Source organism: Penicillium odoratum (assembly GCF_028828045.1).
Source record: "Penicillium odoratum strain IBT 22623 chromosome Unknown utg000006l_segment0_segment0, whole genome shotgun sequence".
NCBI lineage: Eukaryota > Fungi > Ascomycota > Eurotiomycetes > Eurotiales > Aspergillaceae > Penicillium > Penicillium odoratum.
In genome coordinates, this window is record NW_026643148.1 from 877,558 (window position 1) to 901,718 (window position 24,161).

Here is a 24,161-nt window from a genome sequence, read left to right on the forward strand (position 1 = left end):
CGAATACCAACCCCAATGACACAAACACAGCCCAAATCCGGTGCCAATCTACACGGGACAAAACCAAAAGAATGAAAACAGTGCCCTAGAAAGCCTGAACTCCCAATCATGAAACGGTAAGCCCGAGGTGGCACAAAAATCAATGTATCAAGAAACCCAAAATTAAAGGGAACGCAAAAGTGCTTATTATCTTATCAAATGGTTGTATGGGTACCGCTGCTTTGTACTTGGATCATCGGAAGTTTCTTCCATTGGACGCCACGAGTTGGAAGTTGATTCGTGGCTGGTAACGCACTGCGCCACCATCTTCAAGCCACGGAAGTAGGTTCTTGCATTGGCTAACATCGAAAGAGTCGAGTTGGTGACAGCCTTCGGACACGGCTTCAACGCCTACACCAGTAACGCGGACACAGCCACGCACGGAGAGATGGTTGAGTGAAAGGAGATGGAGGCCAATACTTCGAAGAGAGGGATCGGAAATCGCGGAACCACAGAACGACATATTCAGATACTTCAAGTTGGAGCATTGAAGCGCAAGGACTTCTGTTGCCGTATCAGATAAGGCGCAACAGAATGACTGGGTAATGATTAGCTTCTAGTTCATGCAATGGAAAGGGCTGGTCCTTACCAAGTCCAATTCCTGTAACTGCTTTGCAGCGTTGGTGAGATGCACGATGGCATTGTCGGTTAAATAGGTGCAGTCCGCCAAACAGAGCCTTCGCAAGTTGGTGAACCGAGCATTCCCCCAATATTGGAAACCTTGGTCCGTGATCGTTGTGCAGCGAGTCAAGTCCATTTCTTCGATTCGACCTGCTGCATGCGAAGCGATGTGGTGCATTGAGCGGTCCGTAACATGTTTGCAGTACGAGAGTGTGAGCTTCTTCAGCTGCGGACAGCCATAGACTAAGCTATCTCCTGTCTGTAGCGTGGGCTTGATAGAAGCACTTTTGCCTTCGGTAGGCTTTTGATTTCCAGGGATTACCCATCCGAGGATTCGAGCCATCAGAGTATCCCCTACTTTTCGACAGTTGCTCAAGTCTACCTCCTGTAGACTGGTAGCTTTGCTAGACATTTCGAGAATCGCCGATGCCGTGACATCCCAGACACTTTTCATCTTCCACGTCGTAGAGTTAGGTGCACATGTATTCACTAGTGCATTGAATCCTTCGTCGGTGATATGAAAACAATTGCTGATATTCACAGAGCGGGGCCTGCTACCAACGAATGGACATATAATCTTCACAAGGGCCTCATCGGTGACTATGCGGTTGTAAACGCTTAAGTCGAGATCCTGAACCAGCTCCGATGACTTGTTCAGAATATCACACCAGCGAGACGACACCGCACGGAGTCGAAGGAGGTGGTGGAATTCCAGGAACCGAAATATGTTCAGCAGAATGCGATCTGGAAAGAAGGAGTGTTGAGCTTCTCCCGAGTGGCGTGTAACCCGCTGTAGTTTGGGAAGTTCGACCGTTTCAGGAAGCGCAAAGGTTGATGAAGTAGCAGAACGAGGTTCTGAGGGAGAATGTCGCTGAAATTCGCCCGACATTTCTTCTGGGGTCATAGGTGCAACCGAGCCACGCCGGCTTCTAAGTCGGACATTGTCTAGCCCGAGGCTCAAATAAGGATCTGGGTCAGATGGTCGTGCCAAAGGGTGCTCCTGATCTTCACCAGTTAAGGATTGGTGTGGGCCATCAAGCTCAGTCTCAGTCAATGTCAATAGAGGCATGGACTTTCTCCGAGCCGAGCTTATTTTCACACGATCATCAATGTTCAAGTCACCCATCGGTGTTTGCTCATCAGAAGCATCTGTCATGACTACATCGCCATCAGAAGCTGCCTGTAGTCTTTCTTGAGCAGTGCGCTCCACCTGATCCCGAATATCCTGAGGGCACATCTCCCAGAATTTAGAGAGCACATCCCCACTCAGCATGAGGCACTCCACTAATGTAACAGAACGAACAGTTGCGGTTCTTCGCGGCGCTAGCGCCAAACTGACCACTTCACCAAAATATTGCCCCTGCTTGAGTCTTGCTTTTATCTCCACAGCCCCGTGACCAACTCCATTAGGCTTGCTATGATCTTCGTTGTTTGACTCGCGCTTCTCAGCCACAACTTCTACTTCACCACGAACGATGAAATAAAGATCGCGGCCCGGGGAATCTTGCTTGATGATGTCGGTAAATGGATGAAAGGAAACTGGCTGGGCATTCAAGCCCAAGAAGTGAAGAATATCGGCAGGTAGCCCGGAAAAGAGCGGGAGTTCTTTGAGCAGCAGACGGACGTTCACCAGTCCATTGGCTAGTGCACTGGCTGCATCTCGTCGCCCCGGGCTCGGTGATTTCCGCTTTTTGTAGACCGACTTCAGATTCAAATCCTCATCTTCCGTGACAATGAAATCTTTAGAAAAGCTTTCCCGCAATCGCTTTGAGCCTCTCCGTACTGGACTGGGGCTGGGCTCGTCGTCCACGACGGGAGCCGAGGTCTCTTTCTTCTTTTTCTCCAGAATCATCAATCGCTCCTGGGCTTCTTCCATGATCGCGCGCTCGACCTCCGGAAAGCGCGGAAGGATGTTGCGAAAGTCCTCCTTGGAGAGCACGACCAGCATGCATCGGGTGCGGGCGATAATAGTCGCGGTGCGCGGGCGATCCATTAACACACCAATTTCTCCAAAGAAGGAACCTGGTTCCAACTCGGCGTATATACTTTCACCGTCCCGCGATGTGACGGAGACGGCGCCCCGCACCAACCAGTAGATTGCTCTTGCATCGTCACCTTCAGTCAAAATATAGTCGTTCGGGGCGTGGAGCTGCGGGCGCAGGTGCTGACCGACTTCGATCAGGAAGGATTCGGGTGTGGCTTGGAAGAGGGGAAAAGAGCGCAGGCGATCAACGAGTTCGAGCGGCAGCGCTTTAATGTGAGAGGAAGCCAAGGGCGAGGGGCGCACGGGTCTGTTCGGGTTCATGACCGAATCGAAAGAATGGATGAGGGACAGGTTATCAGACATAGGCGTGGCAGCCTTAGTCGGGCCCCCGCCCGACCTACCATGGCGACGCATGTTCGATCACGGAAATGAAAATTGGGAGGAAGATCTGGTTGGCGACAAGACGTAGGGCTCCGAGCTAAGGAGAGAACGATGACGTCGACGAAAGCGCAGATGTCAAGCCGACAGTCGGCATTCTTTCCACGCCCAATGGGTTGGAAGTATCGCTAGCAGCTATACATCTGCTACAAAGGTGGATGGGATAGATGGGTAAAAGATCAAAGGTGATGGGGAAGTTCTCAGAAAGGTGGGGGAGGAAAGAGAGTCAATGTCAAATGCGGTTGAGCTCCACCGATCATCTGGAAACCTTCGGAAACTCTATGGGAACCCGCTGTCGGATGATCCACTTTCTCTTTCACTTGGAATTTCAGATCATAATCTTCATAACTTGATTGAAAGGATTCCTGTACTTCTATGTGGCCAGTTCATTTGTGTCCCGATCGTCGCAATACCTCGGTGGCTGCAGAGGGCGATCTGCGATCCCGGAGGAGTTCATCAGTCAAAATTACTATAACACGCATGAGGCACGGCTCTAATGGCAGTCAATGCATTTGGCTTACTATTCTATGCATTTGATGTATGGAATCTAGAGCGGAATAAGACAAAGAAAAGTATAAAAAGAATCCTGATCCTTTCCTAGAGCAGCCTTCGCCCAAATCCGGACTTTTCAGTTGAGAAGTAAAAAATTACCAGGTTGTCTCAAGAACAATATATTTATTTTATTTGGAGATCCTATGCTATTGTTACAGTTCGCAATTTATGTACTTTTGGTTCAATATACCTAAGCTAAGGTGCATTAGTACCAGTGATGCAGGCATTTGGTCAGAAAATGTCACGTGCCCACATGGTGAAGAAAACAATTCCATGCAAAAGTAGAGGGTATCAAACAACTGTAAATCATACATGCGGAAAATAACATGGTGCGGCACATTTAAAGCCGCCAACATCTCAAGCTGCCTAACAAAGAGACCCAATCTCGGGGTCGTTGCTTGCCACGTCTCAAGCGGTCTTGGACGCTATGGAAGCAGTGGCTTGAAAAGTCCCAAGCCATACATTGGCAGTTCTTTGAGTAAGGTTGGTAGGGAAGGGTCTACCAACTGCTGGTGGAGCTTTGATAGATTTGGGCGAGTGGTCGACGTGTATCAATCAGAATAGGGCATTCACAAGGGAACAATGACAAACCCAACTGGAATTGGATCAGATATTACCCTCGTCCTTTGTTCTAGGCTCTCTTTTGCCAAGAAAGAAATCCAAGTATTTCGGGCGATTGCCTTTTGCTGTTTCTAGAACATCTTGTAATAAGCCGTAGGTCAAACTCAGCTTCAACCCGAATTTTGCAGTACGAGCAGCAGTGTAAACATCGTGGCGAGCTGTGACAGAGATATGGTTAGTTTGAACGATTCTTCAAGGGCGGATAAATGCGGTAGGGTCTTACCTAGTAAGCTGTAAATACCAGAGAACGATAGACCAGCAGTCACCGTCGACAAAAAGTCCCTCTCGTCATGCCGAGCATAGTCCACCGTCTCCTCAAATAGGGAAAAGGCCAGAGCTCCAGCTCCTAGCTTGGCCCCCATTTTTACCCCATCCTTCACACCACCCACAATGGAGATATAGTTCTTGGTCTTGTGGTACTGGAACCAGCCGGTCGAGGACGTGGGGAATCGATGCGCGTTCTCTGCTCGGAACAGCAGGCCAGCTTTTTTGCTTCCATGAACATATCCCAGAGCTAGTCCGGGAAAGAACGCACACATAGTCGCGTATGGTATGCGCCTTTCCACGTCGATACCCAGGCGCGGAGGGGTGTCGGATTCGAAAAGCTTGTGCCAGTTCACGAGCTTAAGGAAGAGTGAAGCCTCCCGCTCGGCCTCCGTGGAGAATGTACGACGTTCCATGTCGAATTTAGATTGGATGCAGCAGCCCTAATGTGGACAATGGCGAAGTAGTCCTCGGCGAGACGGAGAAGGGCCGCAGATGCGAAAACGAAGTTGTCGGATGTTGAGGGTAATTATTGTTCAACAAGTGTGAAATACTTTGGTAAAATAGCTTCCAAGTGACATAGGGGGACTGAGATGATATAATGTAGCAAGATGAATGACCTTCGGGTCTTTGATCGAATCACCTGTCCTGCTTGTTTCTAATGGCGTACAGGGCCGGTGCAGAATTTCGGTCTCTCCGCCTTCGTCACTACGCCAAGTCTAATTAGAAGAACAGTTGAGATAGAGCAATCCACGAGTCATGGCACGGAAGGTGAAGCTCTACATCGCATGAGAGTAAATTTACCATGCCGAATTTATAATTTTTTGAAGATCTCTAGCTCTTAGCGCTGTATATTGGTGCTTTGCAAAATCCCGTATGAATTCACCGCCTACATAGTATCACGTGCTATTGCCGATGGGATTCACATCCCGCATTTCAAGCTCTAATCACGTGACAACTCTTCAGTCGAGCTCACGCGTTACAGAAAATGGTACAAGTTCGAAAGAATCCCACCTATGCACTGGAAGGAACCCGAAGGCAAACTAAGAACTAACTTTGAAAAGGCACCCAAGCAAGCGAAGGCGGACTCACGGGCTTTGACCCTCCTCTTCAAGAAGCACAAAATCACCATCCTACTCTCGCTACAGCCCCACGAATCCCTTGCAGCAGTCAAAGCTAAATTGCTCGAAGCATTGAACTCGCGTGAAATTCGTCAGATTAATGGCGAACCGGTCCCCGATGACCCTACATACATCGATCTCGGTATTCCTGTCGATCGAAGCGAGCTCGAAAAAGGATGGACCCGGATCGGCAAGGCTGCCACGACCAACAGTGGCTCTAAACAGAGTGCAGGAAGGACTGGGGATACTGTGTTAGCAACTGGGCTTGAGAATGGTCATATCGTTGCCTTTCGCTTCCGGAAGCCAGACGAGGTGGACAAGGACGCGGAGAAGGACGAGCTGGAGATGGATGCTGATCAGGAGGAGGGTTGGGATGTGATCATTCCAAGCTTTGACGATGAAGAGGAGGAGCTATGATAGTGATATGATGTTGCTTTACGAAACTATAACGATACGGATACAATTATGTTTCATGGCGCTTGCAACACAGGAAAATGAATTCACACACTTGAAATATCTTCGAGGTCATCAGATATCGATTTGAAAAATTTACAGTCGGGTCCACCTTCTGTGTTATGACTCGTGTATTGGTTAATCCCAAAGGTGAAATGTATGAGACTCTGTAAAGCACCAATATATTCGCGTAGGCATCGCAGCTTTCTCCACAAAGTGGAGCTTGGACAAAGATGGCCGTGGCAAGAATGGGATATGATGCGTGCGAGTACATGAAACACACTATATAATCGAGGAGTGTCACATAATATGGTGGGTGATCTTTAACGCCACGAGATATGAGGCTTAATCGCCACTATCAAACGGTTGCCAGGAGCAACCAGGAGGGGACAACACATCCCTCGCATCAACAAATGAGATCGCTCCCGACTCTCGGAGAATACTGCATCCCAAAACCCCATACACGTTAGATCCACACATTCTTCGCCCTTCCATCGTTAACTCTCGACACCCCATCACCAGGCCTTGCCGAACGGTCGCGATACGGCTTCGACATACCGGCCCCGCAACAGGAGCAGGCGGCTTCGACCCAATCGTCCAAAATGCCGACCACCGAAGGCGCCTCCTCGATCACGGTCACAGTTCGTGTTCGCCCATTTACAATTCGTGAAGCAGCCCAAATCACCAAAAATGACGATGGCCCTCTTTTCCTTGGAGATGGATCGCTGGCAGGCGTGCCCACACCCAAGCTCAACCAGAAAGGGATACGATCCATCGTAAAGGTGATTGACGATCGGTGTCTGTATGTACCAATTTGAGGTGTTGACGATCTATGGAGTCATTGTCCCGGCTGACACATTTATTCTAGAGTGTTTGACCCTCCCGAGGACAATCCCGTCCAGAAATTCTCCCGTTCCGTCGTACCCCAAGGCAAACGTGTCAAGGATCAGACCTTTGCCTTCGATCGTATCTTCGACCAAAATGCCTCACAAGGTGAGGTTTACGAATCCACAACCCGCAGTCTCCTGGATAGTGTCCTGGAAGGTTACAATGCCACCGTATTCGCCTACGGAGCGACAGGATGTGGAAAGACGCATACTATCACAGGAACAACACAGCAGCCTGGTATTATTTTCATGACGATGCAAGAGCTTTTCGAGCGTATTGATGAGAGATCGGGTGAAAAGTCGACTGAAATATCCCTCTCATATCTGGAGATCTACAACGAAACGATTCGCGATCTGCTTGTCCCTGGGGGAGCTAAGGGTGGCCTCATGCTGCGTGAGGACACCAACCAAGCAGTTTCGGTGCCTGGTCTATCCAGTCATCATCCACAAAATGTAGCGGAGGTCATGGATATGATCATGCGAGGTAATGAATGCCGCACTATGTCTCCAACGGAGGCCAATGCGACTTCATCCCGATCCCACGCCGTTCTTCAAATCAACGTGGCACAAAAAGACCGAAACGCCGATGTTAACGAGCCTCACACTATGGCCACACTCAGCATCATTGACCTTGCTGGTAGTGAGCGAGCCAGCGCCACGAAGAACCGAGGCGACCGCCTACTCGAAGGTGCAAACATCAACAAGTCCCTGCTGGCACTGGGCAGCTGTATCAATGCCCTTTGCGACCCTCGGAAGCGGAACCATATCCCTTATCGGAACTCAAAACTGACACGACTCCTCAAATTCGCTCTTGGTGGCAATTGCAAGACTGTCATGATTGTATGCGTTAGTCCGTCCAGTCAACATTTCGACGAGACTCAAAATACTCTACGATATGCGAATCGCGCGAAGAACATTCAGACTAAGGTCACCCGAAATGTTTTCAATGTCAACCGTCACGTTAAGGATTTCCTGGTGAAGATTGACGAGCAGATGAAATTAATCAACGAACTCAAAGCGCAGCAAAAGGACTCGGAGAATCTGGCATTCACCAAGTTCAAGAAGCAGACGGAAAAGAAAGACGCTGTCATGCGGGAGGGCGTTGCTCGTATCCGCACCGCCTACGACCACTGCTTGCCAGAGAGACAGGAGCGAACGAATCACATGCTCAAGCTTAGACAGATCAGCCGCCGGATTAGCATTCTGTCCTCTTGGATCGCAGCATTCGACACTGCATGCGCATCGCGCGAGGATGGGGAGGGAATCGCCAACTTATATGCCATTAGGAAAAGCGCGCAGGGTATTCTGCTTGAATTGGAAGGCAGCAGACACCATTACAACCAGCGATTGTCCAAGAGCACTTGGGATCGAGCGATGAACTCGGCGGTTGAAAACGCCACGAAGCAGCTTCAGGAATTTGATATCAGTGATGCGAGCGACTACGCCAACTTGGATAGGGAAGCTCAGCTTCTGAGATCCAATGCAGAGCGCGAGTCCTTGACAGCAGTTATTGATCAAGACAAGGCTGGCGACGCGGCCGCCTTACAGCTGCTCCTCCAAGCGCAGTTTGAAATGATGTCGTCAATTGAGAATATCATGCAACTGAACGCAACCGAAGCAATTCAGAAGGGACGTGTGATTCTCGCGAAGATGCTCGAAGACTGCTCAAATGCTGCATCAAATCTCGTGAAACCGGATGGAATTCTGCCTGCACTTCCGGCTAGTCCCGTCAAGATGGCCAGCCCTTCAAAGGCGAAGAAAAGATACAGCCTGGTGAGCATGCCGCCTCCATTGAAATCTCTCCAGCCCTCTGTTCAGATCGTGCCCATGGCTCCTGTCTCTCCAACCAAGGGCTCACCCCGTCGCCGCAAGGCGGGTACTGGCCGTAAGAACGTCACCTTCTCACCTAAGAAGTCACAAGTCAAGGCTGCCAAGAGGTCGGTCCGTTGGAAGGACGATGAAGAAGATGCTCCTTTAACTGAGTTCCAAAAGTCGCCTCCGAAAACCCAGTCCGTTGAAGAGGACAGTGCGGAGGATCCTTTCGAGCCTACTTTACCACGGGGCGTATCCCCGATCCCGCGTAACATTCCGAGGATTGTTAGTCCATCAGGAATGGCCTTGCCTCCTGCGCCATCTGATGAACCGACCCTGAATATTCAAAAGAACAGCAGCCGTTTCAAAGCTGGATTCCTATCCAAAAGAGCTGACAGCTCCCCTCTTGCACCCCCACCTACTTCAACTCTCCCTCTTTCCGGTCGTGGAAGCTCTCCCCTTCGCGACATCGAAGGTAGCAGTTTCCTGAATCGGGCCCCCTCAGAGCGTCCATCCCGAATTGCTGTCCGAAGCCCAAGTGGAAACCTTTTGAGCAGCCCATTACCCGACACCAAGGGCAATTGGAAGTCTGACAAGGATGAGGCGATCAAGATTAATTCCGCGATGCGCCGTATCTCTAGTGGGCACTTTGGACCTTCTGCCAACGCTTTGCGAGTCCATCGTCGTCGAAGTCCCGGATCTAACACATACAGCAGCTCTCCCAACGAGGGTAACATGTTCACTGCATCCCAGGCTCGCCGTATGGTGAAGAGTGAACGGGAGATTGAGGCCAAGCCCCGGGTATTCAGTCCGCATACCCTGCCGGTCATGAAGAACACCGGGCGACGGACAACATTGGGCGGAGATATCCGACCACGACATGGCAGCCTCTCAAGTAGAGATGCCTTGCGACTTTCTGCCATGGCCGCGCCACTGGTTGATCGTACCGCAACATCGACGTCTAGTGGATTCCGCTAGGCGTTAATTTGTTTCTTTCCCTTTTTCAATAATGATATGGCGTTGGCATGGCTCGGCGTAACAGATACCACATTTTCCCTTTTTTGTTTCCTCTCGTTTCCATGCTCATGGGTCAATCTCCCAATTGTTTATCTCGGTTCCCTTGGTCACTTCTATTGTTGTCCTTGACTACGTTTCACCATTGATGCACTGTCATCTTCTTTTCCCTTGACATATTGTTTCTCGGAGTGTACATTAACGATGTTGTTTCGCTCTATTATCACAAACAAAGTTTGTTGAGTATGATACAGTTCATGTTGATATTGTTAGAGTTTAAGAGTGATCGCCCTATCGGCCGATTTAGTAACGTGAAGTCCGGTTGCGCGGGCGACCCGGTTGAGCGAGCGACCCCACCAAACTTCGAATAATCATTAATTTTGAACTACCACTAAAACCATCAAATAACTCAAAATTTTGCTAATAAACACGTGAAGGGCATCCAGGATATGTATGACCTTTTATCCCACAGCCAGAACATGTCACATGCCGCCGAACCGAAGGCATAGAAGGTAAAGTAGGCTCAACAACCGCTCTTGTAGATACCTCCGGCAAATATATATCTTTACCATTATCTTCATCCTCATAAACCACATCATCTTTACCACTCTCTAGACCCCCAAAGATACCTTTCTGGGTAGTAAACTTATGTATGGTCTCTCGTTTTTTTGTCTGTTTCTTGTTGGTAGCCTCTAATTGGGTACAGCGATTCTGGAGAAAAATATGGTGGTGGACCACTTTGATAGTCATATCATAGGTCTTCTGAAGCTCTCTTTTTGTTGGTGAAGAGAGGATTGAAGAAGAAGATTCTAGACCTTTTTTGATCCGAGATTGTGATTTTGTGAATTTTGAGAGAGTCCAGAGAGTATTTGGATCACTATCACTGCCGGAAGAGAGTGGTCGCTGTGAGACAATATCGAGAGGAGGAAGGGAATCCAGGCGCACATTTAGCTTTTCCAAGACTTTATTAGCATCAAATGGTGCTAATCCAGTAGCTGAAAAGCTATTTTGTATAGTAGAAGTCTTAAAAGCACCAATTCTCGCATCAGCGATAAGTTCAAGAAAATCTTCCTTATCAATAGAGTTCACTCCATTCCGCATCAAGGTTGAAACCGCTCCTCCATAAAGCCTCTTCAAAACCGAAAAACAGCCCACATCCAAAGGTTGTAAAAGGTGGGAAGCATGAGGAGGCATACAGATTGCGATAATTTGGTTTTCTTCACAAAGTTGGTCAAATTCGGGGGTCAAATGACTCCCATGACCATCGAGGACCAGTAGGCAATATTTCCCCACTCTTGGCCCAATATTTGGGATAAAAAGATGTTTCAACCACCATAAACCAATTGTATTAGTAGTCCAGCCATTTTCACTCATAGTGAGACGTGCTCCTTCTTGATTTAAAAGAAGATAAGGGCGTAGATGCTCTGGAAACTTTTTTCCCTTGAAAATGAAGAGTGGAGGCATAATACTTCCAGAAGCTCGAATACACTCGATTATGGTTACCCACTCGCGATTTCCGGCTTGTAAAAGAGCTCTTTTCCCGTGGTATTCTGCAGAAGTGATAATCTTTTGTGTTGCGCCGATACCCATAGCAAAACCACTCTCATCAAAGTTAAAGATATCGTCCGAGACAATACCCCACTTTTCAATTGTTTTTTGCACCAAATCAAATCATGGTTTAATGATTCTAGGGTCTTCTGAAAGGGCTCTCTGATAGTCGTATTTGCGAGAGAATCGAGTAGAGAGATTTGGGCGTCGTTTGATAAATTCAGCAGGCCAATGATTACCCACAGTAGAGGGCGTAGTTTTTCGGGCATAAAGTAGCAGATTAGCCATATCTCGCAACATAGGCAAAGTAAGAGCTGCCCCTCTAGAATCCATATCCAGTAGCCATTTTTCAATCGATCCTTCCTCAATTTCGGTGAAAATAAAGCGATTGTGTCGCTTTTCAGTAGCAGATTCACGCCCATTAATCCGTGCCTTCAAAGTTGAGACAGGGATATCAAAGGATCGTGCAGCAGCCGCAGCAGAGGGATATTTACCATCTTTTATAGCTTTTATAGCTAATAAAAGACGACCCTCCTGCTCTATTAGCTTTTTTTTCTTATCGGAGCGCTCAGGGGGCATTCTTGTTATGGTTGAAGAAGACGTATTAATATGGAAGTGGATTTTTGGTGGGGTCGCTCGCTCAACCGGGTCGCCCGCGCAACCGGACTTCACGTTATCCGATAGATGGCTTACTTAATTGCTCGTGTTGATTTGTCAGAAAACTGGATGACGCCATTAAATACAGGGTTAGTCAAACTAGATTTACCTCCTTAGACTGCGACTCTTACATTACCAGAGATCTCAATCTTGCCTGATCTTTGTGCAGTGTGGAAGAAACTACAGTGTTCTCCAGCCGAAAAAAAAACCTTTGGTCGAACGTTCTGTCAACTGCTTTCCCCACTCCCGGCACTTTCGTCTCCACCAGAGTTTCTGCAGATGACTTTCGCCGCACCAATCGCCTCAACACTCTTCTCTCGACTCGTCCGCCCCTTCTCTGTCAGCGCCCCAATCCTGTCTCTCACCCCTGAACAATCGCGCAAAATGTCTACCACCGAACAAGCCACCGTCGGAGCCGGCTGCTTCTGGGGTGTCGAGCACCTGTACCGCAAGCACTTCGGCAACGGCAAGGGTTTGCTGGATGCGCAGGTCGGATACTGCGGCGGAAAGACTTCAGACCCCTCATACAAGGCCGTCTGTACCGGCTCTACTGGCCGTAAGTTCTTTTCTATCTGATCCGAAGCTCCAAGGTTGCGGAGATTCTCTGCGAAATCTAATCTCGCGCGCGATATGCGGGGAATCAATAAATTTAAATTTTTGGATGTGACGGGATGCTGAATTTTATATCTTGGTTATTAGATGCCGAAGCCCTGAAGATCAGTTATGATTCTTCTATCGTCTCTTACCGTCAGCTCATCGAATTCTTCTACCGCATGCACGATGCTTCCACTCCCAACCGACAGGGTCCTGATGTTGGTACCCAGTACCGCAGCGCTATCTTCACACACAGTCCGGAGCAGCAGAAGATCGCAGAGGAGATCACCAAGAAGGTCAGCGAGGAGTGGTATAAGAAGCCTGTTTCGACTGAGGTCGTTCCTGCGGGTCAGTGGTGGAGTGCCGAGGATTATCACCAGCTGTATTTGCACAAGAACCCGGCTGGTTATGAGTGCCCTGCACAGTATGTTAACTCCATATCATCCCTCTTGTCAAGAATAGTTACTTACTTCATTCTTTCCCTAGCTTCGTGCGCGATTTCCCTCCTCTTTCTGAATGACTCGGTTCGTCGAAAATATAATGATTCGAAATTTTTTTTTTGGAGATAAAACCCATTTTTGGAATATATGACATATGGAATGATTATTCCGCATCATTGAACATCTGGATTTTAGGGTTCATTGAATCCTACTAAAGCTTCGGGGATTCAGTCCAGTCCATGGATTCCCTAGAAGCTACATCAAAGTAAATTTACATCATCATGAGTCGTGGGTAGGCTAGATGAAGCTTCAGCTGGATGAAATTCTCATCAATTCGAACCTCGATCTCAATCATTACAACCAACCACAAATATGTTCTTTCACTCCCGTGTCGTGCATGCCCTCCTGGTCTTTTTTTTTATTGCAGCGGTGCGCTTTTTACCATTCATCAGAAAGTTCTTACGAGGCCCTCCCCAAATCGAAGCCGATCATCCGAAAAGTGAAAATTTCAATGATCTACAGCAGTTCCGGTTCAAACGATTCTATGATATGAGATGGCGCCAATTTCGAGATATCTCCAACGACTTCCTCAGAATCGAACATGCTCTGCGAGCAGCTGCCCAGCACGAAAATCCTCTAAACAAAGAAACAGTACAGAACTCGTCAAGCAGATGGACCCGTTCAGAAGGCAATCAATACCACCTATTTGAAGAGGAGCTCCGTGATTCAAAGCAAGACTATTGGATGAGGGAGCGAGCATGGTGGGCTCACCGAGCTGCCTTTGCCGGGTTTATGGCCAAAGCCTTTGATTTATGGCGCTCCTACCCTAAGTGGTACATGCACGAGATTCTTGTTGAGGATTGCGTCGCTCAAGGGGGTTGTTGTGGTCGTAAGTATGGGTGCTGTTCGAAACGACGCCTTGATGTTACCCCTAGGCTTGAGGTTGGGCACTGCACTGCGAATTGTCAATGCTGTATCAGAGAGCAAGGCTTTGTCTTCACATCTGGCATGAAGCGAAAGCTTAATGAATACTCTCGCCTTCGCACCGAGTTTGGTCGGCCAAAGGTTGATAATGTTACCCGTGCTTCTATCTGGGGGTGGATGGAGAGTAGCAAAGTTAGTCCATTTGATCTTATTGTTGAACCACGTGGATATGAAAAGCCGGCTCTGCTATGGAAAAATAGATGAGAAGCATGATAATTGTAATGTTTCATTTTGCTTGGTGTCTATCTTTGAGATACCTTTATATGATGGAATTTGTTGAAACCAAGTTTGCTATGTTCTAGCTACATATCAAAAATGATATCAGTGACTACTACTTTACTTGTCGAATTTCTATGCGGTCTGACTACTATGACCTTCGATAATATTGGACGCTCAGTGAACAGAAATTGTCTTCTTCAACCATCTATCCTCAAAAGTTATAATTTGCAATCATCCACCTTGTCCTCGGTACTGTTTAGGCTATCTCTGCTGCAGCCTTGACCACCTCTAAGCCAATAGTCTCATACAGCACGGTAATGCTCGTGCCTGGTGTCCACTCCACCTTGGTAATGAAGGTAAAACCTGCCCATCTGTATGTGGTTGTTGTTGACACGAAGTGATATTAGGATAGAAGTGGCCGATGAACTGAGTCGCACACCGCTATTATGGGCCGCATACAACGGGCATGAGGGTATTGTCAAGCTGCTTCTTGACAGAGGCGCCGCAATCGAGACACTGGATAAGTTGGGCCAGACACCACTATCATTGGCCGCAAATTACGGGCATGAGAGTATTGTCAAGCTTCTTCTTGAAAGAGGCGCCGTAATCGAGACACTGGACAAGTCAGGCCGGACACCGCTATCAAGGGCCGCGATAAATGGGCATGAGGTTATTGTCAAGCTGCTTCTAAAGAGAGGCGCCGCAATCGAGACACTGGACCAGTTGGGCCGGACACCACTATCATTGGCCGCAAATTATGGGCATGAGAGTATTGTCAAGCTTCTTCTTGAGAGAGGCGCCGTAATCGAGACACTGGACAAGTCAGGCCGGACACCGCTATAATGGGCCGCAAACAACGGGCATGAGGGTACTGTCAAGCTGCTTCTTGATAGAGGCGCCACAACTGAGACCTGGAGTAAGGCGGACTGGAAACGGCTATTAAGGCTCAGGGAGAAGGGGTATCATGGTATTGTCAATATGCTCAATGCACTGAATTAAGGTTATGAAATGGGAGAAAATTAGTGATTATGTTTTATTACTAGCCGGCGAACGCCCCTAGCAGCACCGTATTCAGAGATAAGCCTGTGTACTAATATTATCCGCCTGATGCGTAGTGCATGGCCAGTCCACGAATCAACTTTGCTATTTAACCGACACTCAAGGTGGCACTAATTCGGGAGAAAGACTGTATGTCCGTCTATACCTAGTTTCATTGCCACCAGATCAATCCTGCCCTGTTTGCCAATCGTTTAGAGCTCAGGAAAGATAATGAAACTTCAATGTGAAGCGCAGGCAGCTGCACAATTCATATTTACTCACGCGACACTCCGGACCGAGGAGATGAGGAAGAACAGTTCAGGCTCAGACGGACGCGCTTTGAAAAACAACAAGAACAAACAGTAAGGCTAGTATCGGTGAGTCATCGCCTAATTGCTATTCCCAGATAGGAAAACATGTCATATAACCCTAAATCACATGAATTGTGGTCCAGCTAATTCTGGGAATTAGTCAATCACTCTGGTACATATTATATATGTATACTGTATACTAGTACTACAGAGGTCGTGAGTGGATAAATGGAGACTGTGTTATTGTTCCCAAATAAGAATCACAGAGTAGCTACTATCACTTCCCCAAATTCTCTTTCCCACAACCAAATGCATTTCTCTCCCGTCCCCAACTAACAACAAGCATTTTCACACAATTTTTTCCCCCATCGCATGAAATGGCGAAGAGTCAGAAAATCAGAACCCTCGGCAAGGCAGGGAAGGCTAGGACCCCCCTGGTAAGTGATACTTTTATCCAGCAAATGTATATCACCCAGGACCTACCCCAACTCCCATGTAAGCAGAAAGTTAGCAGATGCTAATATTAAATAGACCGCGTCTCGACCCCCTGCAGCGGCGCTGGCAGCTCGTGCTGCCCAGTTGAAGGTCTCTTTGGGGAGGCAAGCTCCACGGTTCCAGCTGGATTACCACCACCTTCTACCTTGGCTTGCGCCCCAGGCGAGCGTGCATCTGCCTCTTCCGTGCCTCCTTCGCACACACCTCTCTCACCTACACCTCCACCCCGCACCGAAACTCCGCCTTCCTCGCAGGCCCCGTCGCTGGCCTCACATGCGACTGCTAACCTCCGGCTCACCGGAATGGCGGTGGCAATGACCGCCACGGCACAAGAAATGCTTGTTGCCGGCAGTGGCTATGGGTCGCTCAGCGCTCAGGTCATTGCTGCGACTGCGTCAAGGGAGATGGGACTGGCCGCTATTGAAATGAGCTTTGTTGCGGCCCAGCAAGAGACTGGAGCTATTCTATCCCGTCCGCTGGCCACCCTTATCAATGTAGGCATTATCACCCAGATTCTATGTATTCAATATGTTGATTATTGACTGATATACAGCAGACTTGTTCTTTCAATCATCAACCCTCTCGTCACATCATTTTAAGAACAATTACCCAGGATGGTACAGGTAAGTGAAACCTTCCATACGATCACCACAGCGAGGTCGGGATATGGGCATACATCAACACATACTAAGTTCAAATGGGCTTTGCAGAAGGCCTCTCATCTTGCACTTTTTGCCCACATTATGCAACGCACGGTTGCTATTAAGAAGCCTATCTCCTCCCCCCCCCCCTATATTACACCATCCACCAACTCTGCTACTTTAGTTTTAGACAGCCAGGAAACTTGCTACAACGACTTTGTAACACGATCTCGAGGATTCTGATGCTGGATTTATTATCTACTAAAGTGGGAGGCAAGGAATGTCCTGGACACACCATCGCCTCGAATTTACCGGTGGAATTCACAAGCGAAATCGCATCCTGTCGGGGCTAAGTCTATAATCGTGGAAAGCTGAGTGTGTTCCACTTTCCCAAGTATGGGGCACTATGTAACCTCCTCAGGTAATGCAGATGCTTCTTGCTATAACACAACTCCAAATTCAATGACTGATGTTTCAGTCTCGCATCAAGGCAGCTTGTATTATGCAGGTGATTCTCTGCAACATACCAACGGCAGCCACTACGCCAAAGACGGCAATACTGTCGAATGTCTCAGATTCACTGTGGGCCCTAGTGCGGCTCGGGATTGGCTTGATGGCTGCCGATCAAAGTTGGATATTTACAGGGGCCCGTGTATGTGAGATCTTCATTTTTTTATTATTCAGCAACTGATAAATACAAATACACGGGCGTCACCGACAAATTATCTGAGGGCAGCCGAAGCACTCAAGCAAAGACCAATTCAATGTTTGAAGAAATCAAAACAACTTGCTATATTCTGTGGTCCTAAACTTTACCAGGCAGTTTTGGAAAGAAGCTGATCACTTTGGCACACTATCAACAAATCGTCAATGTTATGATCCCGAAAGACGCTGAGGTCATGAACCCATCCCTCTGGCATGATGATCTACACGATGACAGCATCTTTGTAGATCCATTTCACCCTGAAAATGTCACAGATATTATCGATTTGCAGTCTTATCATGTCTCGCCACTGTTCAATCAGAATCCGGATCTGGCCTTCCTTGATTGGGCTGGCCTTGGACCCGAGAAATCTGATCTAGCATCAAAGCCAAACATTTCCAACCCTTCCCGGGAGATCGGGCTACGACATTTCATGAGTATACTTTTGAAAATTTATTCATTGGATGGCGGAAACTCAAGCAGCTCAAGATCCGCGCTACATCGGGCAACTGAATTCCGAAAAATACCAGCCTTTGGAGTGATATCCTCTGCTCACCGCATATTCGAGTACGGCAAGAAGCACCTTTCATCGGTCGTTGTCGATCTCAAGGACTCGTGGGAAAGTTTACCTGCCGTCCAAAGTGAATAGAGAGCCTGAGTAATTTGTGACCAGGTAAAGAACTCACAGAGCACGAGCGATATGAAGATTGTAAAGCTACTCTTCACACGTTCAAAAGCCAGATATTAGAGCAATTGGCAGAAACTGACGACGACAAAGTTGAGTACGAAAGATATTGGCCATTTGACTGACTCCATTTTCTGAACGATCACCTTCTCACTGTATTCTTTATCGCGGTGGTATCATTTGAACTTTGTAGTAGGTCTCCGAGTCCTTTTGATATGAGGCGGGTCTTAATTGTTTATTTATGAAAGATGCTGAGTCAGGAATGCAGTAATACCAGACTAACCCAAAATAGAGAATGCAATACAAGCCAAGACAGCTTGCCTTGGAGATCCCAGCGCAACACAATTTGCCCCCAGATTTTTCGATTTTCCCTGCAGATCCATTGAATGCTATGCATCCTCCCCTACCGATCTCTTACGCGGCCTGACACATTCCGTAACCACCGAGTAAACACTCCGAAGCCACTGAGGTCAGAATCGATTCACATTCCTTCTGGAAAATAGCGGTGGTTGCTGTATGGCATTAATCCGGTATTTCCACTTTCCCATTTCCCCTGATTGCCGTCAGCAGGTTACATAAGGTTTTCTCAGTCCTGGATCGACGGTTGCTCGTCCCTGCAGAAATGTATTCAGAATTTCAGTATTTTTTTTTTCTCCTTTTTCTTTGTCTGGGACAGAGTTCAGATTTCTTGGTGCCGAGCCTGGGTACGCCACTTTATTGGCAAAAGTTGGCGCCCAGTCTCGGTTCTGTGGTTCTTGATTATGTCTTGAGGCTTTCAGTAGCTTATGGGTAGGTGTCTCCGTTAAGCGGGGCAGGCTCGGCTTTCCCACAAAATTGAGTCCAATGTCTTTGAATCATACGGTACGGACTCCGTAGTATTGATCAGTTGCACAGACTGCCGGGTCCCGTGCAATTTCCCCTTATCACCACAAACACCTGGGGCCAATGTCTCACATCTGCACCCACGATGAAAAGCTACGAAATGCATCAGATTGTGATTCGTTCTAATGGGATCGAATGAAAGTCTTGCATCACATAAATCTTGAACCAAGGTACTGTACATCATCCACCATTCTCCTCATACTTGTTGCCAACGACTAAAAATAAACCTTAGAACCAAAGTTCATTGGTGGGTAATTGGTGGTAATTCATGTAATTAATGTAATTGGAAATAAATTACAGGACCCACTTGACTCTCAGGGACTCAAAGGGACTCGCAGGGGACTTGAAAAGTGGAGACCAATTGTCTTTGATAAGGGTCTTTCCTCCAAGCTAAACCTTCCCAATTGGGTTAGTCTCTCATTTGTTTCTTGGTTCAAATGTAATATATACTAAAGGGAAAAACCACCTCCCTTTCCCTTCAAACCCCACAACTTGTGATCACCTTCTCTTATTCTAATTCCCACAGTTCACTCGTTTGCTGTGGCCTTTTTTTGATCCCCCTTTTCTTGTATATTCCGACTTGATTATTTGATTCCCCACGTACATAATCTCACTATGGTTCGTTTCGTGACGGCCCTCCTGGCCCTGTCCGCAACCGCCTGGGCAACCACCACGTGCAGCTCTAGCAGCCAATGCCCCGAGGACAAGCCCTGCTGTTCCCGTGAGTGATTCCAAATCAAACCACTTAGTTTGGACGACATCCTGACCTGGTTACAGAATATGGCGAGTGCGGTACCGGTGCATACTGCCTCGGCGGTTGCGACATCCAGTCCTCCTACTCCATCGAGTCCTGCGCTCCCATGCCCGTCTGTGAAAACAAAAGCTACACCTGGGACAACCTGGACAACTCCGTCCTGAACACCAAGTACCTCGGCAATGCCAGCGCCGCCGACTGGACCTACAGCGGATACCCCAAGATCGAGAACAACAGCCTACTCATGACCATGCCCAAGGAATCTGTCGGAACCCTCTTCGCCAACAATCACTACATCTGGTACGGCAAGGTCTCTGGTAAGATCAAGTCCAGCCGTGGCAAGGGTGTCGTGACCGCTTTTATCCTGCTGTCGGATGTCAAGGACGAGATCGATTACGAGTGGGTTGGTGCCGACCTGACTGCCGTGCAGACCAACTACTACTGGCAGGGTGTTCTTGACTGTATGTGGTGATGCTCTAAATCCCAAGCCCAATCTTTGTGATGCAATATTAATTGACTATTACAGGGCACAACAGCGCCAACGCCTCCGTGAGCGGCGAGGATACCTTCGACGACTGGCACACCTACGAGATCGACTGGCAACCCGACCAGCTGCAATGGATCATCGATGGCACCGTCATGCGCACCCTCCAGAAGTCCGATACCTACAACTCTACCTCCAAGCAATACCAATACCCCCAGACCCCCGCCCGTCTGCAGATGTCTCTCTGGCCCGCCGGTCAGTCCACCAACGCCGCCGGTACCATCGCCTGGGCTGGTGGTGAGATTGATTGGGACAGCGAGGACATCCAGGATACCGGTTACTACTACGCGACCATCGGTCAGGTTGATGTTACCTGCTACTCCACCCCCGACGGCATCACCACCACCGGTAACAACTCCTACGTCTACACTTCCAGCAGCGCCATGGAGACCGATGTCGAGGTTACCGGTAACTCTACCGTTCTGGGCTCCTTGGGTGCTACCGGTCTGGACATGACCCTCGGTGCTAGCTCAAGCTCCTCCACCGGTACCAGCACTAGCAACAGCACTGACAGCGTCCCCACTAGCTCCAGTGGCTCTGGAGGCTCCGCTCAGGAGGGATCCAGTGCTGAGAGCTCCTCGTCTGACTCCGACACCACGGCTACTACTACATCCACCTCCTTCAGCCAGGGTACTACCAGCACCGGTGCTGCCAGCGGAAACGAGCGTGTTCTGCACGGCTCAATCTTTGCTGTTCTAGTTGCCGTCATGGCTCTGGTGACAGTATGAATGTTTTGATTTGGTTTGGTTTTTTTTTTTTGCTGGCATCGCCATCCACGTTATTGTACCTTATTTTACACTCTTTCGAGTACATTCTTCACCCATATGACCTTCAATTCTCGACTTTCCCTGAACAACTTGAATAATTCAATCTAATGAAAGTGGGATTCTTTTCATGTCTTTCTGTCCATGTCCCTAATTCCTGTACGGATTATACCTTTTCGCGTCGCTATTTTATGCCTTTGTCCTGTCTATTCTTCATTATATTTACGTGACATCTTTGTTATAGCATGGATTCTGTGGAAATATACGATACCAGGAAAGCATAATAAGCTATCAAAATGGGCGGTCGTTTTTGAAATCAATCTCTTTCTTTATCCTATACCCGTTCTTGTGCATGCTTGGCAAACGGCACCAACCCGTCATTGAGGTCTGTATCCTGGTTGGGTACAAAATGGTCCCATTGTTCCACTTGCTCCACATCCTTGTATCCACGTGGATCTGAAACGACGATGTACTGTAGTCTTGGATATAGTGGGTCTGGTATGTAACCATATTTGTACTTTTATGCATAACTCCTTTGAAAACGGTATCCTGCATCTCAAGGCTGATTGTCATCAACGGCGCAACGGCATAAAGGTGGGATCTGGCAAATAAGGATCCGCAGCTGATTGGGCCACATTGCGTACATGAATTTTCCATGCACCAATCGCCAGAAAGAGTTGACTACCAACAAGAATATATATAAATATATGAAAGGACATAAATGTACCTAGGTACCAAACTCTCCTCATGAGTATGATGTGAGCAACCGACGCGATTGAGCTTTAGTCATGAGCACTAAATATATATATCTCTGCTCAACAAGCCAAGAAATATCCTCACCTTAGGACCTTGAATTGAAGTTGCAACTATAGACAGCATTATTTTGTCTTTTCCCTCTTCCCTCAAGTGCTTCTTATCTTCCCTCCCCCTCCCTTTTCACAGAAATTCGAAGAATTCCCAAGGTTCCTTGAAACAACGACAGAAGAATACCAAGGAGATAACCTGAGAAATCTCGACTCAAAGCGTCATCTCGCTTTCCTGTTCCCAAAGTCTCTCGACCCTCTTCTCCTCCTAGAGCAGAGTCAAAAGACGTACTTGGAGACAAATCGACAAGGACGAACAAACATAACAAATTCACATGAGAAGCATTGGAGTCAACAAGAGATCTTCTTGAATTAGTATCTTCACTCAAATTCGTGACTACAAAAGCATCACCTCACCATCTCCTCTTGTAATTCTCGTCTTTCTTCTACTCCTGGAGACAAATCGACAAGGAGAAAGAAGCTTCAAAAAGTCCACAATTCTAAATCCTTGAACAAGAAGTCCTCGAACCAGCATCGAATTCAGAATCGGGACTATCAAACACATCTATTTTTTTATTTTATTTTATTTTATTTTTACCTGATTCAGCTAAGCTTTAACTTTCAAAACACAGGCCGAGTCTCCAGGTCGCAAGGCCTCGATTATCGTCTCACCTCTTTTCCTGGGAAAAATTCGAAAAGCTTCCTTGAAGACGCATTTACGAAGAAAATACACAAAAAGGACCAGCTCGGAAACTGCCGGTCTGGTTATTTGACCCACCATAGGGAAGCAACAAATCCCTTACTATCCTTCTTCCGGGTGGTGGAGGCCTCTTCTTTTGCACTGAGAGAACCCAGTGACATCGCTGACAAGTCTATGGCCTGTTCCTGTCTCTGTCCATTGACTATAAGCATCTTTCAAATCAGGGATCCCAGAGAAACAAACATTTCTATCCCAACATACTCGTTCCGCCAGAAGCGGATCATCGAGCCTGTGCTTCTCAACTCCTTAATAATCATCACCATGTGTCGGTACACGGGCATCTGGTACTACGAGTGCCAACACATCTGCTTCCAGCTTAGCATTTTCTGTCGGGATCTTTTTGATGAATTATTGCGACTGGATGGAGACCCAACAGAAGATGAGAAACCGAAAGGTGAAAGCCCGCGGAGTTGTCTGCCTCGCATCTTAACCCGTGATGGGGTTGTTGTGATGAAGGTGCAGGATCATGATGGAGGAGCAACTAATATTGATCAGTGGGTGACTGATTTGGCGGAATCGTGTCCTTCTTGCGCTCGAAATTATGGAATAAGGAGCTAATCGAGATCCAAACATGAGGACAGGACTGGCGGAGAATATATATTCAGTTCAACCTTACTGCGCTTGTTGAATGTTCTGGAGATAGAAGTAGATCAAAGGAAGACAAGGAGGTGAAAATAACAATATTATCCGATTTAAGATTCTTTGTAAATGGATATCCTGAGGCCGTCTAGAAGTATATACGCAATACTCCATAACACCTTCCCCGTCAACCCTCACCCATACTCCTCGATCATACATCCGCCTAACCCATCTTCCAAATCTTTCAAACGTTCCAAGTCGACTGAGGAACCCCTCCAAAGGAACTCAAGCAAATACAAGCCTCAATCGCAAGACAACGCAAATAACCGCACACCCCAACCCATCAACAAAACACAAAACCAATTCCCACAGCCACAAAAAACCAAAATGTGCAATTACAAAGGATACTACTTCAAATACTGCAGCCACTACGAATTCAAACTGCAAACATTCTGCAAAACCGTCCGCAGAGAACTGGACCGAATCAACAATCCAGACGATCGAGAAAAGTACGATATTCCCTGCACACCTAATCCCCGGTGCCCGCCTCGAGTTCTGCGATTGAGTGTCGAAGGAGATGGGGATGGCTCTATTAAGCACGTCTGTGGTGGAACGTGGGAGGGGTGGGATACTAATATTGTTTCTTGGGATGTTGTACCATTCTGTGATGGGTGTTGGGAGGAGATGAGAATTCCGGATGTGGAAGTGGAGATCGAGATTGAGCAGGGTCTTGAAGGGGTCACGGTTGGAGTTGAAAAGGTTGAGGAGGATGTTGACTTTGATATTGATTGTGACGAGCTTGGGCTTGAGAATGACGGTGGTGGACGTTGAAGAATTGGGCTTTTTACGCGGCGTTAACGAAGTCTACGATAGCGAAGGGTAGATTGAATTTGTTGACCAGAGTTGCTGATATGGTGTAGGGAATATCACGTCTACTCTCCAGTCAAACGCTAA

General features: G+C 47.7%; 12 protein-coding genes across 12 annotated transcripts; 10 read left to right on the top strand and 2 right to left on the bottom strand.

Annotated features, from left to right (window-relative positions):
- Nucleotides 1-232: 232 nt before the first annotated feature.
- Nucleotides 233-3,058, bottom strand: N7520_008772 (uncharacterized protein; the record flags this gene model as incomplete). Its single annotated transcript, XM_057142706.1, has 2 exons — nucleotides 233-577; nucleotides 629-3,058. The coding sequence occupies 2 exons, from the start codon at nucleotides 3,056-3,058 to the stop codon at nucleotides 233-235; spliced, it is 2,775 nt and encodes a 924-aa protein (XP_056991994.1).
- A 1,182-nt stretch (nucleotides 3,059-4,240) lies between these two features.
- On the bottom strand, nucleotides 4,241-4,935 carry N7520_008773 (uncharacterized protein; the record flags this gene model as incomplete). The annotated part of the gene is made up of 2 exons (XM_057142707.1): nucleotides 4,241-4,413; nucleotides 4,479-4,935. The coding sequence occupies 2 exons, from the start codon at nucleotides 4,933-4,935 to the stop codon at nucleotides 4,241-4,243; spliced, it is 630 nt and encodes a 209-aa protein (XP_056991995.1).
- Nucleotides 4,936-5,535: 600 nt separating this feature from the next.
- On the top strand, nucleotides 5,536-6,057 carry N7520_008774 (uncharacterized protein; the record flags this gene model as incomplete). Its single annotated transcript, XM_057142708.1, has 1 exon — nucleotides 5,536-6,057. One exon carries the CDS (start codon nucleotides 5,536-5,538, stop codon nucleotides 6,055-6,057), a length of 522 nt encoding a protein of 173 aa, XP_056991996.1.
- Nucleotides 6,058-6,695: 638 nt separating this feature from the next.
- On the top strand, nucleotides 6,696-9,770 carry N7520_008775 (kinesin family protein; the record flags this gene model as incomplete). The annotated part of the gene is made up of 2 exons (XM_057142709.1): nucleotides 6,696-6,895; nucleotides 6,962-9,770. The coding sequence occupies 2 exons, from the start codon at nucleotides 6,696-6,698 to the stop codon at nucleotides 9,768-9,770; spliced, it is 3,009 nt and encodes a 1,002-aa protein (XP_056991997.1).
- A 2,520-nt stretch (nucleotides 9,771-12,290) lies between these two features.
- On the top strand, nucleotides 12,291-13,125 carry N7520_008776 (peptide-methionine-S-sulfoxide reductase; the record flags this gene model as incomplete). The annotated part of the gene is made up of 3 exons (XM_057142710.1): nucleotides 12,291-12,567; nucleotides 12,711-13,029; nucleotides 13,092-13,125. 3 exons carry the CDS (start codon nucleotides 12,291-12,293, stop codon nucleotides 13,123-13,125), a joined length of 630 nt encoding a protein of 209 aa, XP_056991998.1.
- A 292-nt stretch (nucleotides 13,126-13,417) lies between these two features.
- On the top strand, nucleotides 13,418-14,233 carry N7520_008777 (uncharacterized protein; the record flags this gene model as incomplete). The annotated part of the gene is made up of 1 exon (XM_057142711.1): nucleotides 13,418-14,233. The coding sequence occupies one exon, from the start codon at nucleotides 13,418-13,420 to the stop codon at nucleotides 14,231-14,233; it is 816 nt and encodes a 271-aa protein (XP_056991999.1).
- Nucleotides 14,234-14,623: 390 nt separating this feature from the next.
- Nucleotides 14,624-15,091, top strand: N7520_008778 (ankyrin repeat domain-containing protein; the record flags this gene model as incomplete). The annotated part of the gene is made up of 1 exon (XM_057142712.1): nucleotides 14,624-15,091. The coding sequence occupies one exon, from the start codon at nucleotides 14,624-14,626 to the stop codon at nucleotides 15,089-15,091; it is 468 nt and encodes a 155-aa protein (XP_056992000.1).
- Nucleotides 15,092-15,974: 883 nt separating this feature from the next.
- N7520_008779 (uncharacterized protein) lies at nucleotides 15,975-16,634 on the top strand (the record flags this gene model as incomplete). The annotated part of the gene is made up of 2 exons (XM_057142713.1): nucleotides 15,975-16,034; nucleotides 16,197-16,634. The coding sequence occupies 2 exons, from the start codon at nucleotides 15,975-15,977 to the stop codon at nucleotides 16,632-16,634; spliced, it is 498 nt and encodes a 165-aa protein (XP_056992001.1).
- Nucleotides 16,635-17,129: 495 nt separating this feature from the next.
- On the top strand, nucleotides 17,130-18,246 carry N7520_008780 (phosphotransferase enzyme family protein; the record flags this gene model as incomplete). Its single annotated transcript, XM_057142714.1, has 3 exons — nucleotides 17,130-17,385; nucleotides 17,553-18,077; nucleotides 18,110-18,246. The coding sequence occupies 3 exons, from the start codon at nucleotides 17,130-17,132 to the stop codon at nucleotides 18,244-18,246; spliced, it is 918 nt and encodes a 305-aa protein (XP_056992002.1).
- Nucleotides 18,247-19,618: 1,372 nt separating this feature from the next.
- Nucleotides 19,619-21,029, top strand: utr2 (putative cell wall glucanase (Utr2); the record flags this gene model as incomplete). Its single annotated transcript, XM_057142715.1, has 3 exons — nucleotides 19,619-19,724; nucleotides 19,781-20,218; nucleotides 20,284-21,029. The coding sequence occupies 3 exons, from the start codon at nucleotides 19,619-19,621 to the stop codon at nucleotides 21,027-21,029; spliced, it is 1,290 nt and encodes a 429-aa protein (XP_056992003.1).
- A 1,860-nt stretch (nucleotides 21,030-22,889) lies between these two features.
- On the top strand, nucleotides 22,890-23,186 carry N7520_008782 (uncharacterized protein; the record flags this gene model as incomplete). Its single annotated transcript, XM_057142716.1, has 1 exon — nucleotides 22,890-23,186. The coding sequence occupies one exon, from the start codon at nucleotides 22,890-22,892 to the stop codon at nucleotides 23,184-23,186; it is 297 nt and encodes a 98-aa protein (XP_056992004.1).
- Nucleotides 23,187-23,594: 408 nt separating this feature from the next.
- Nucleotides 23,595-24,038, top strand: N7520_008783 (uncharacterized protein; the record flags this gene model as incomplete). The annotated part of the gene is made up of 1 exon (XM_057142717.1): nucleotides 23,595-24,038. The coding sequence occupies one exon, from the start codon at nucleotides 23,595-23,597 to the stop codon at nucleotides 24,036-24,038; it is 444 nt and encodes a 147-aa protein (XP_056992005.1).
- Between the last annotated feature and the right edge of the window lie 123 nt (nucleotides 24,039-24,161).